At 47.0% G+C, this 12,774-nt stretch overlaps 1 protein-coding gene across 1 annotated transcript in view; it reads left to right on the top strand.

The window, feature by feature from the left end:
- INPP5D (inositol polyphosphate-5-phosphatase, 145kDa) overlaps positions 1 to 12,774 on the top strand; it is a 54,490-nt gene that overhangs the window by 34,614 nt on the left and 7,102 nt on the right. Inside the window, exons 6-20 of the mRNA XM_009703946.1 lie at positions 1,940 to 2,027; positions 2,786 to 2,866; positions 3,045 to 3,116; positions 3,390 to 3,513; positions 4,640 to 4,746; positions 5,289 to 5,391; positions 6,224 to 6,420; positions 7,227 to 7,344; positions 7,849 to 7,945; positions 9,280 to 9,418; positions 10,121 to 10,229; positions 10,386 to 10,474; positions 10,713 to 10,794; positions 11,986 to 12,075; positions 12,238 to 12,351. Coding sequence (XP_009702248.1) covers positions 1,940 to 2,027; positions 2,786 to 2,866; positions 3,045 to 3,116; positions 3,390 to 3,513; positions 4,640 to 4,746; positions 5,289 to 5,391; positions 6,224 to 6,420; positions 7,227 to 7,344; positions 7,849 to 7,945; positions 9,280 to 9,418; positions 10,121 to 10,229; positions 10,386 to 10,474; positions 10,713 to 10,794; positions 11,986 to 12,075; positions 12,238 to 12,351 — 1,610 coding nt within the window. The remainder of the gene's footprint in view (positions 1 to 1,939; positions 2,028 to 2,785; positions 2,867 to 3,044; positions 3,117 to 3,389; positions 3,514 to 4,639; positions 4,747 to 5,288; positions 5,392 to 6,223; positions 6,421 to 7,226; positions 7,345 to 7,848; positions 7,946 to 9,279; positions 9,419 to 10,120; positions 10,230 to 10,385; positions 10,475 to 10,712; positions 10,795 to 11,985; positions 12,076 to 12,237; positions 12,352 to 12,774) is intronic.

Raw genomic sequence — 12,774 nt, 5'->3', positions numbered from 1 at the left:
GAAATCATTTCTGAGTGGCTTCAAGCAGCTGCTGCTCTATGTTTTTGAGAGATGGCCTACATGTCCTGCACTCTTGGTCACAGTAAATATCCTTTCATTCTGTTCAAACTGAACTTCACCCAATGCTCCTGCAACTGCTTGCAGTCTCCTGGGGCCTGACTCCATGGCTGCAGAAATGAATGGGAGTCTTGGGTTTGGGGCCAGAGCCATTTGCAGTGACACTGGCCCTAGGTGATTCAAAGCTGAACAGTGGTGTTGGAAGACTAAGTTTAGCAGATCCAGATTCCTACGAGTGTCTTGTACTTCTGTGCCCCCCATGGCAAGTCTTTCAGACTGAAATTTCAAACATGAGTGCTTAATTTAGGCAATTAATCATCCACAGATCAGCACCTAGACAAATATCTAATCTTCAGACAGTCAGGCATACTTTCACTTTGGAGCACTTTCCCCAACAAACAGGGAGTAAAATCCGGTCCATTCAGACTTAGGAAAGTGAGGGAAATCATTAATATCCACTGTTGACTAGGCACAATGCAAGCATCCCAGCACTGCTCCCCGCCATCACCTTCCTTTTGACCTGCGCTCCCTGGCTGCTCTTTCCGTGATAAGTCTTGTCACTATTGGAGCGCAGCTTCTGTGCCAAATTCATACAACAGCGGTTTGACAAATGAGCATCCTGTGGAATCTAATTGGGAAATGCTGAAGGACTCTCATTGTAACCCACAAATGGTTCCCGTTCAAGAGATTAAAGGCTGGCTCTTCCACCTCCTCGCTGCGCCTGGCCCCTCTTTGTCGTGTCAGCTGAAAAATCTAAAAATTACTTTCCTCTGCGCACAGTGTCCTCAGCATCCTGCATCAGCCTCAGCAGCTGCACAAGACCTGGGCAAAACCGAGCTGCTCCTCATAGGCACCAAACTTCGCTGGGCTTTGAGATTTTTGAGTGCACTTTGATCTATGAGTTGGCATAGTTGCGTTGATGCTGGTTTAACACAGCATCCTCAGGTTTGGCCCAGACTGGGACATCTTTCTGGGGAGATTTAGGAAGTCACCACCTCCAAAGCAAAAACCGAGGAACAGCCAGCATGCCCATGCTTCAGCCATTGCAAGGCACAGTCAGCTGCCTAACGCTCAACTGCCTTCGTTGGCAGTGTCACTAAGGCAGATGAAAAATGCTGTCATCGCCCATCCCAGCAACTCAGAGGGCAGTAAGCAGCAGAGGGCAAGAGCATGACCAGCAGGACTAGGGCAGTGATCATCCCTTTGTACTCTGCCCTGGTGAGGCCGCACCTTGAATACTGTGTCCAGTTTTGGGCCCCTCACGACAAGAAGGACATTGAGCTGCTGGAGCGTGTTCAGAGAAGGGCAACAAAGCTGGTGAAGGGCCTGGAGAACAAGCCTTATGAGGAGCGGCTGAGGGAGCTGGGGTTGTTTAGTCTGGAGAAAAGGAGGCTGAGGGGAGACCTTATCACCCTCTACAATGACCTGAAAGGAGGGTGTAGTGAGGTGGGGGTTGGTCTCTCCTCCCTGGGAATTAGCGATAGGACAAGAGGAAACGGTCTCAAGTTGCGCCAGGGGAGGTTCAGGCTGGACATTAGAAAGAACTTCTTCACTGTTAGAGTTGTTAGGCATTGGAACGGGCTCCCCAGGGAGGTGGCGGAGTCATCGTCCCTGGAGGTGTTCAAAAAACATTTAGATGTGGCGCTTTGAGACATGGTTTAGTGGGTTTAGCAGCCATGGTGGCATCGGGTATACGGTTGGACTTGATGATCTTTGAGGTTTCTTCCAACCCTAAGGATTCTATGATTCTATGACACATGGTGAGAGCAGGCCTAGTGTGAACGTGTGCCAGTGGTCTCTGCTGCATGGCTTTGTCCAAAGAGACCAAGTGCTAACCTACCCAGGAACCTGACTTAGACCTCTGCCATGTCTCTGTTCCCAGTGAAGCCTCTAGGACTCTCCCATCTCTGGAATCCATCCAGAAGGTGTTTGAGCAGCAGCTGCACCCTGGTATCCATCAGCGCTCACAAGTAAGTCGGCGGGAAGGTTGGAAAAGGAGAAGAGAAAGGTGTGCGGGTGGCTGTCAGCACAGGGGGAGGGAGGGGTTCTGGGTGCACAGCAATGACCGGTGGGATTCAGGTGATCAGTTACCGCTTCTGTTCTCTCTAGCCTCTTTCTGGTTGCAGTGCAGAGGGCACACAGTGAGTTATATCCCCACAGTTTCACTTACCCCATAGTCCCCTCTGCCTGCTGCCCCTTCCTGCCCCAGAGGAAAGTGCAGCCAACTGCCTGAGGACTTCCATCGCCCCATCCTCTCTCAGCCTGGGGGCTAGGACTGCACATTTCTCTTTCCATTAACTTCATTCACCAGGATGTTTCACTGCCAAATCCTTCCTTCCCCCAAGCCCACTTAAGTCCCATGACGTTCCTCTCCCTGTCAGTAGCTCAGAAACCCAAAAGTCCAGGACCTCTGTATTTTGAGCCCTGGACCTGGTCATGCAAACCTGTCCCCCAGCAGCAAGCTGAATCCCTTGCATGCCCAGGTGCCTCTAACCTATGGACAAGGTTTGCAAATTTGTCCTTCCACCCTCCCATACTTCTGCATGTTCAGCCAAGCTCTGTGCTCTTGTGCTGCCCGGTACAGATTAGAGGGGCAGAGGCACAAGTGCTGCTCCTTGCTCTGTGTGCGACGGGTTCCTGGGGTGAGACTGTTGCGCTTCCAGGCCATGCTCTGTGGGTTTGGTAATTATGCATCTCTCTCTCTTTGTTTCTATGTTGCGGTTATCAGATGCTCGGTGAAGCTACTCCAGTCAATATTGTACTGAAACTCAATCAGCTGATTTCTTTGCTGTCTTCCATTGAAGAAAAGGTAGAGTTTTAAAGCTATTTTATGTTATCTTCTTGTCATCTTTTGCCTCTAGTTCTGCTTCTTGTTCATCATCAATGCAATTCTCTGCTACAGTAAGATTTCTTTGCTCTGACTTCATTACTCTCAATGTAGTGCAGAATCACCAAATCCAATTTGCTACACATAAATTCTTTTACAGGTGAAAACACTGTTGATTGAAGGTCCTGATTCAACACACCGGCGCTCCCTTATTCCCCCCGTCACTTTCGAGGTAAACGTACTTCTTTAACAATGCTGATAACAATGCGGAAGGACAGTAACGTAGATTTATGTTGGTATCTCAGTTCCTGGGAACTTTGCTGTGCTGCCACATAGCTGCTGCTATTCCTGGATGCTGTTTAGCACCACGCAAATGCTTAAGAAATGTCTAGTGAGATTGGCATAATGGCGATGTGTGTCCATGAATTCAGGCAAGCATTGCATTTGTAATACACGTGACTGAAGTGTAGAAGATCACTTATGAAAAAACTCTGTTTTCCAATAGGTGAAAGCTGACTCCCTAGGAATTTTCTCAAAAATACATCTCAAGGTTGATGTGGAAATGGGAAAACTGATTATCAAGAGAGCTAAGGATGGTCCAGAAGACAAGTTTTATACCCACAAGAAAAGTAAGATGCTTAAGGTCACAAATGCTGGACTAGACTGTCGGTCCCTTGGATGATGGGGAGGGGTTCCCTTTGACCCCATTGAAGGCAAGGTTTGTCCCAGACTGCAGATATTGCTGCTGGGTCCTGGGTGTTGTGCAAGACTCGAGTCAGTCTAGACTGCCTATCCCCAAAGCAGCCTGCAGAGAGCAGGGAGTCAATACTCCGGTAGCCAACTTTCACAGGTTGTTTTGGACCTGGCCTCCTGGTCTAAATGAAGACAGTGGTAGGAGGACTGCAAGGGACCAAGTTTTGATAGAAGATTCCTCATGGAGCTGGTTGCAATAGACCCATTTTCTACTGAAAAACAATGTCACTCAAAAAAAACCCATTCTGCAGGAACATACTGACTTGTGTGATGATTTTTGATGGTAAAAAGCCAGATACTCAGTTTCAGTAACATTTTTCAGTGAATTTCCCCTTGATTTTTTTTGTTGGTTTTTTTTTGTATGTGAATCAATACCTCTACTGATGAGCAATGCCAGTTTGGTCTGTGAAAGTCCAATTCAAACAACTTCCCTTTTTTTCTGTTGTGTTCCTGGACAGGCAGCTCACTGAGATTGAGCCAAACAGGGTAGGATTTATCAAAGAGTAAATGATGCCCTTGGGCTCTCTCCTGCTAGAAAATCAACCTCTGGCTGGCAGTGATTGAAAAGATTAGCTTTCATGTATGGCTTTCTCCACCTGGTGTTCATAATTACTTAGCTGCTGTTTTAGAGGGGGAGGAATCACCTTTACCACAAAATGAGGTTTTACATCCTCTTTCACCAATGGGGAAGGAATATATGTAGGCTGGCTCAGGATAGAGAGAGATTGCCTGCAGGAAGCCAAGGCTTCACTTCAGACTGCAGGGCTTGGTATGGACAAGAGCTCCAGGCAGAATGAGTTTTGGGGGTCCTCTTCACTTCAGGGTCCAAATCTATTCTATAGGGAACAGGATTAAGCAACATTAAAATGTAGTTATGCGGGGTAAAGTGAGCCTCAGACATGAAAGAGCTTATAAGTCCTGAGCCTGCGAGCCGGGTCCTGTTAATTTTGGTGGGATTCTAGTTTCAGTGACTGCAGCTCATGACACCCAGTCTCCGTTTAGTCTTGCAGCTTATCAAGTCCCAGAAGGTCCCTAACAAACTGGTGATTGTGCTGGAAACAGAAAAAGAAAAAACGCAACGGAAGGAATATGTTTTTTCTGATTCCAAGGTAACATACACAATGTTTCCTTCCTGCCAGCCTGGAGCAGGTACCTGGGTGGGAGTGGTACCAGGGGCGTTCCTTGGCAGAAACAGGAACTGCTGAAGGACAGTGGTTGGCTTTGCAAAAATGAAATTTCTCTTTTGTTCTGGGAACATCCAGAAAATGAACAAGTGTACTGTGTAAAGGGAGATACTGGAGGGGGGCAGCCATACCTAGGTGCTGTCACTGAGGCAGGAGAACAGAGCGTCAGCAAGCAGTGAGAAGAGGCAAGGAGTTGTGACAGGGTAGCTGCAAAACGGTTCATATAGACAAACAAGAGGGAAGTCTAGGCTTTCTTCTGACCAGCCTAGCACTTGTTAAAGTAATGCACAAGCTAAGTGCCTAAGAAAGTGCCACAGGAAAGACAGCCTCTTTAAAGGTTTCAGGATAGTGGAGAGCTAATCTACCCTTCAAGTGTGCTAGGAATTTCCTGGTTCAGCTAGTTTTTCAAGAGGTCATGTTGGAGGAGTTAAGCATCTCATTAATTGTCTCTGCCCCTCCCTGTCTAGAAGAGAGAAGGCTTCTGCCAACTTCTGCAGCAGATGAAGAATAAACACTCGGAGCAACCAGAGCCTGATATGATCACCATCTTCATTGGGACCTGGAATATGGGTAGGGGCTCCCTTCTGACATGGGCGTCCTTCAGACACTTGTCAAAATGTATGCTCACCTGCCATGATGAGCTCCAGACACTGCGTTTGTTCTGTAGCAGATCTGTACACCAGAATTGTCTTACACTGGGATAGGGGAAGAGCTTATAGGCTTATTCTTGCATGTGATTTGACACTTTTCGTGGTTCCAGTCAAAGGACCATAAAGTTGGCCCTGATGAGTACTGAAGGATTCCTCCAATGACAGGGAACTGTGGCTGGCACAACGCTGGTGCAGTGGTGTACACTATACTCCACCTTGCAGAAAGGGCAGGAGCAGCAGTTCCAATAACTGCACATCAGCTGCTTCTGAACCTGACTAGGAACTGTTCATGTCCAGCCTGGCAAGACAGCTGAGTATTTGTGATATTTAGAGAAGGGGACAGGGTGTCATTGAGGATGGTGGAATTTAAGTTATTTTTCACATTTTGGGAGAAAAGCCTCATTCGGACTCCTGGAAACTGAGCTGTCTGTGCTCAGTTATGCTTAAGGGGTAAGGTAAAGGCAGCGGCAGGCCAGGAGTACGGCTCCCCCTACCTTTACACTTGGCTAGCCTTGGCCTTGGTAAGCTAATGAAACAGAGGAAGATGCTCAAAGCAGAGTCACTCCTTCATCAGTGAGTCAGTTGGGGTTAACATCTTTGTCATCTTAGAATAGCGTGCCCTGGCTGATACGAAACTGATATGGGGCAGAGTGAATGTGAAGCCTATTATTTCTGTTCCTGTGGGTTGTCTGTCTTCTGGGTTTGACAGAACATACTCTGACTTACTTTGGTGTTTGATTTGTCAATAAAAGGTGCTGCACCTCCCCCAAAGAAGATCACCTCCTGGTTTCTCTCCAAGGGGCAGGGGAAGACCCGTGATGACAGTGCTGACTACATTCCCCATGACATCTATGTGATTGGCACCCAGGAGGATCCTCAAGGGGAGAAAGAATGGCTGGAGACCCTGAGGCAATCCCTGCAGGAAATCACCAGTATCAGCTTCAAAGTGGTGAGGGCTTATTCCAGCTATTGCACATACCTCCGGCATATGAGGAGAGCACATGTTGTGCAAATAAAAGAGACAGAGGAATAAATGGCATTTTGCCTACACCTCCTCCCCTTCCCTCCCTTTATTGTAATTGCATTTGGATGAGGGAGAGTGAATGATTCTGTCTGTGGGCTCCATGAGGTCAGCCCTTGGAGCTGGCTAGATGGGCATATTGCTATGGACAGTGACTCCCCGGCTCTGCCAAAGCAGGGACCCTGCCATGAAGCTCCTCTGCCTGCCAGCCTGGGAGCAAGGGGCAGATGCTGAGCACCTGACTCTAGTGGTGGTGATATTTTGACCTTCATAAAGGAGGAGACTGTAAAACTTTCTGAGCCAGCTGTAGCCTAGATCTCACCGTCGGTTATTGCACTTTCAAAATAGGACGTAACAGCGCACAGGCACAATCGTAAAAGAAACTGAACCTTATTAAGACCAGATTTGGAGGTTCCTGAGTTTCAGTGATGTCAAGAAACAAGTCTAAGCCTATCTAGAAGGCCACAGGAGAGCAGGACTTATGACTCTTGTGGTGATTGGGAAACTGTATTTTGTGCAAGAAAAGCAATCCAATGATTAACTAGAAAATAGCACTAGAAAATACCTAGGTCCTTCCTCCCACCTTTGATTAAAATGACTGAAAACATATCCTGAGCACAGGAAGAAAATTTGTGTAGGAGAAGTACTATAGAAGGAGTCAGGAAGGCTGCAGGTACAGCGCAGCTCCGCACGTATGTGCAGAAATATAACCTCTAACCTTCCCATCCCTGCAGATAGCAATCCATACTCTCTGGAACATCAGGATTGTTGTACTGGCCAAGCCAGAACATGAGAACCGCATCAGCCACATCTGCACAGACAACGTGAAGACAGGCATTGCAAACACACTGGGTGAGGAACAGACACGGTCTTGTCTAAAGCACTGACATCTGTTCAGTCTGTGCCAATACTGTCCTTGAAATGGAACAGCTCTTTCTCCACAAGACTCCTTTGACTACATTTATGTGACATGAGTGGTACTAAAGTTATATCCCACTAGCACTGGTAATATCTTACCCTGTAAGAGAGGAAATCTATTTGTGCGTATACTTAGCACATACATATATATTTATATTCCCAGCAAACACAATTGACTGGCTATTGGATTGCTCTTTCTTGGGTTTCACAGGGAAATTGCACTTCTTTCCCTTCAACTAATTTTTTTTAGCATCTTTAGAAAATTTGTTACCACAATCTGTGCTGTATGTACTAATTCTTCCTGTGCTGATTAAGTCAACTTATTTCTCTTCTCCATCCTCCACTTCACTTAAGATGTGCGAGGTGCTTTTTTATCTTTGCTAGACTCAGCCTGGAGGTGGATTGATTTCTTGACATTTTTGGCTTATCTTTTTCCAGGTAATAAAGGAGCTGTGGGGGTGTCATTCATGTTTAATGGAACCTCCTTTGGGTTTGTTAACAGCCATTTGACTTCAGGAAGTGAAAAGAAACACAGGTAAGATACATCCTCCCCTCTCAAAAATGGATGTTGACCCAGGGTGAAATTCTCTGGGCCGTGTTTGGAAGGAGGGCCCACCAGATAGTCACAAGCATGTTTTCCTGACCATAAAAAGTTGTTAAATGTCTCCTGGGCAGGCAACCTGTGATAAAGACACTGCTCGCCGTGTCAGCGTTTAAATGAGGGACTTCTGCTATATGGCCGTACCACAGGGGTGCAGGTGAAATGGACAGCAAAATGATTTCAGAGCGAAGTGTCAAATGTCTCACACAACACTTGCGTGACCTGTCATGCAAGCCCAGTACATGAGGAAAACAGTTACCTGACCTACAGTGTTTTGGAGAGATGCAGGAAGGCTTTTCCCATCCCAGAATAATGTGCTGGAGGGAACTGTCTGCCTCCTCACTGTAGGCATTGCTGCGAGCACGGGAGCTGTGGTGCGCCCTGGGGCACAGCTGAGAAAGATCCTGCTAGGCAGAGCATGCTGTCAGGAATACCAAGAGGGAGGCGTGTAGCACAGAAATATCTCCACGGTGGCTAATTCTCTATACCCAGCTGTGAAATGAGTTTCCATGGTCTAGGCAGGTTTTGTGCGGCACAGGACTGGAAGGCAAAGATCCCGACATTGGTGGGAGACCTGTGCCCACGCTGGGAGGAGCTGGAGCAGTTGGAAGAAGTGGTTTCGAAAGCAAAGAGGACTTGAAATGAAGAGGTTGGCTTTGCCATCTTTCCCAGTCCAAGACCCAGAAAACAGATGGTGTGGGATTTCTGCACAGGGTCTTTGCCACTGATGGAGTTAACTTCTATGGAAGGGTTCCCCAAGGCCTGGAATAGCTGCCAAAATCTAGTTATGTGTTTGCTGCTGAAATCTGAAAGCAACAATTGAATGCTGGGTTTCTGGGACATGCAGCTCAGAAAAGCATAGCCCCAGGAGGCAACAAAAGTGGCTTTAGGACAGCTTTCCAGCCTTTCAATTCAGGTGGAAACAGTCTGACACCCAAAGTAGAGCAGCCCGGAGCTGCTGTAAATGCCACTGCCCCCTCCTTACAGCAAGCTCCCCAGACCACACACAATACCAACTGCCAGCATGAGAGCTGCTTTGCGTTACCGGTTGCATGAAGTCGTTTGGCTCACCGGGAGACACTGAGCATGTTTACCTGGGCCTCTCTGCTAAGGTGCAGCGCGAGGCAGGGGCGGCTTCTGATCTGCTCTTCTCTAGGTGTTGAGCCAGATGAGTTCCTGCTTGGTAAAGCGGCAGTCTCTGCCAGCGCAGGCATTTAGAAATTGCATGGCAATTTAGTATGTCAGGCAGATGTTTCTTGTCTTGACAGACGCAACCAGAACTACACGAACATCCTGCGCTTCCTGACACTGGGAGATAAGAAACTGAGTCCGTTTAACATCACTCATCGCTTTACTCATCTTTTCTGGCTGGGAGACTTGAACTACCGTGTGGAACAGCCCCCAACGGTTAGGGACTCTGCGTGAATCCCTGGAGAGACAAAATACTGTGTTGCTACAGAAGTGCTATCTTTTTCTAATCTAGGGCAACATGGCAGAAAGAGTGGCAGAAAGAGGGGAGGCAGAAGGGTTCTGCAGGGCACGAGTGTGACACCAGTTGAGGGAGAGTAAGGAAATCTCCTTTGCCCTCTCCAAGGATTAAGGGACCCAGGCATGCCGTCTGGCCCACTTTGGTCTGGCACACTTTGCTGCTCCAGGCAGCATCGCTTCTCCCAACTTCCCAACTCTCCCTCCCACTGTGAGTGAGCATCTGTCCCTGAACAGCTTGATCCAGAGACTGCCTTTCTGCTCTATTTGGTTAGCTTTTAGTGGCTCAGATCAGGCCTTCAGAAACAGGCAAGCCATAGGAAAGACTGGATAGGTTTCAGTAGCCGGGAGACAACAGCAAGCCTGGTGTTGATGTGCATCTGGTTGTGTGTGTGCGTATATGCTTGTGTAGGGGATGTGTGGGCATTTTGATGCCTATTTTGATAGACAAATGTTCAGTCGTGCAGCAAAGACTGGGGCCTTTCAGTGAAGGGAAAGGTGGGGAAGTGGCAGGGGGTACAGCTCTGTGAAACAGTTCAGAAGCACTTGCCGGCTCACCAGCAAAGGGAATATTTATAAGAAGGTTTTGCATCATCTGCAGCTCTGCTGTTTCCCTGTTGGCAGGAAGCAGAGAATATTATCCAGAAGATCAGGCAGCAGCAGTATCCGGAGCTGCTGGCTTTCGACCAGCTTCTCATAGAGAGAAAGGACCAAAAGGTGTTCCTGCAGTTCGGTAAGATTCTGAGTTTCTTGGCAGGTTCCTCTCCCATTTCCAGGAACTTTCTCTGCCAGACTTGATGTGGGGCAGGGTGTACAGAGCAGCGACTGTCTTGCCCACCTGAGGGTTCTCAGTGGGCCGAACTGTAACAGAGCTATCTCTCTGTTTTAGAGGAAGAAGAGATTACTTTTGCTCCAACCTACCGTTTTGAAAGAGGTACCAGGGAGAAGTATGCTTACACCAAGCAAAAAGCTACAGGGGTAGGTGAAAACTGATTTCCCTTCAGAAGTATATGGCAGAGCAGGGGAAGTAACTCCTACAGAAGAAAGTGACCTAAACCAATCTCTACATTTTCTGCCCTTGTAGTGTTTTGAAAGGAGTCAGTACAAACAAAAAGATTTGACACCGATATATGGTGCTCAGGCACGTGAATGTCCTGTTCTTTTGTGAACTGGTCCTTTCTCTTCTTCTTGACGTCACTTCTCCTTTGGTTTGCAGATGAAGTACAATTTGCCATCCTGGTGCGATCGAGTGCTCTGGAAATCATACCCCATGGTGCACGTTGTGTGTCAGTCCTATGGTGGGTAGATAACAGATTGTAGATAGCAAAACAATCAGTCTGAAACGGAAATGATTCAGAGCAGAGTCTGTAGGATCTCCCTGCACTGCCAGGCACTCAGCATAGAGGGACCTGATGTTAAACCAGGCAGCGTGGAGCCAAATCTCTCTGCCTGTAACCTTACAAGGTTGGGAATTAATTCTGTTATCCTTTAATATGCAGAATACCACTCAGACAGCTGCAGCTGTCCAGCTTTAGGCCACGCTGTAGGATCACTTGACACCAGTCATGTCTTGGCAACAACAACCACTTTTCCTGTGCAGTTACCACCAGGAGCTCCTTACTTGATGGTGCCAGCAGGGCAGACCCTGTGTGCGCAGTCCAGTCCGCAGAGGCTGGAGCTGCAAACACCTCTCTTCTATCAAATCATATTCCAGAAGGACTGTGTGGTACCAAGAGCATGTTCCTTTTCTTGCTGAGAGGTGTCACAAAAGCGCAGTGCAGGGAAGAGAGGAAGCCCACAAGACCTGTTTAAACAGACTCAGATACTAGTTCCTGAAATTTCATTGGCTATATGTAGGACCAAGCATCTGAGTATAATGGTGGTGGTTTCCTATGCATGGGATTGAGAAGAGGGCTGTAGAAGTCTCTTGGGTAGGACTGATCTGATCACAGATCCTATGATGAGGAGGTGTGTGGTCAAATAAGTACCTCTAGAGAGTCTCGCATATTTTATACGCTGTTCTGTTCAGTGGATGGGGCTTGCTGGAACTCAGTGTGCACTTAGGTCAAGTCAAGACCATGCTCACTCACTGTTAATCTTGGGCCATGAGTTGCTCTGTAGCACTGAAGCAGCACCGGTGTATTGTGTGAACATTCCTGCCATCTTAGAGCTTTAATTAGCTGTGCATGTTGCAGAGGCAACCAGGAATCCTGCAAACGGTTTTTGTGCTAGGGGAATCTAACATAGTTGCTTGCAAAATGATATGGTAAAGTTGTATCCATTAACCAAATCTTTATGTATTTTGAAAAAAGAGTTACGTTCCTATATGCTAAGATGAGATTATGTAGGAACACCTTTGACTAGAGACAGTTACCACAGCGACAGTTACGTTTTCTGGAAAATTCTCAAATAATATTTCTATTGCAGCGATCTCACAGGAGCAGGGCAGAAACGCAGGACAGTAACTATCCTCCCTTTCTCGTTGGCAGGCTGCACCACTGACATCACGACAAGCGACCACAGTCCTGTCTTTGCCACCTTCGAAGTGGGAGTCACCTCACAGTTTGTTTCAAAGAATGGTTAGTCAGGCTGGGTGCAAGTGTGCTGTCTTCACTTTGGATATAAAATGCAGTGTTTTGTATATGTTGAAAGAAAAAGCTGATTCTTAAAGACTCCACTCAAAAATGCCCTCTCTTTATCTCCTACTGAAAATGCCATTACCTTCCCCTCCTCTTTCCTAGACTCCAAGTACACGGATTCCCAGGGAGAGATAGCGTTCCTGCACTGCTACGCTACTCTGAAGACCAAGTCCCAGACCAAGTTCTACATTGAGTTTCACTCTAGCTGCTTAGAAGGTATGGTTCTGCCCATCTTTATTCTTTCTGTCAACGTTTCCTGCTTGTTTGGATTAGTTCCCCTTCCTCCTGCTTTGACCTAAATAAACAGCTGTGTAGATCACTTGTCCCAGTGCAAAGAAGAGATATCCTAGAGATTTGTTGTAGTTTACAAGTCATCCTATACTATCAGCACACAATCCAAAACCCACAGCCATTCAGCTGTAATCCACGCTTAGACATGTAGCCTTCCACTGTTCCATCTTGTTTGGCAATCTGATCGTCTCTTTCTTGAAGAGAAACACATGTTGTTCTTGCTTATCACACAGAAAATCTCTACTTAGCAAACACTTGATTGATTGAACTTCTATTGTGCCTTCTACAAATGATCAGGTACTTTCAAAATAAAGCACCTGCATTATGCTAGTAAAAGTAATTTAATTA

This window comes from Cariama cristata, unplaced genomic scaffold, assembly GCF_000690535.1.
Source record: "Cariama cristata isolate BGI_N322 unplaced genomic scaffold, ASM69053v1 scaffold14537, whole genome shotgun sequence".
In the NCBI taxonomy this organism is placed as follows: domain Eukaryota; kingdom Metazoa; phylum Chordata; class Aves; order Cariamiformes; family Cariamidae; genus Cariama; species Cariama cristata.
This window is presented reverse-complemented; position numbering and strand designations above follow the sequence as displayed.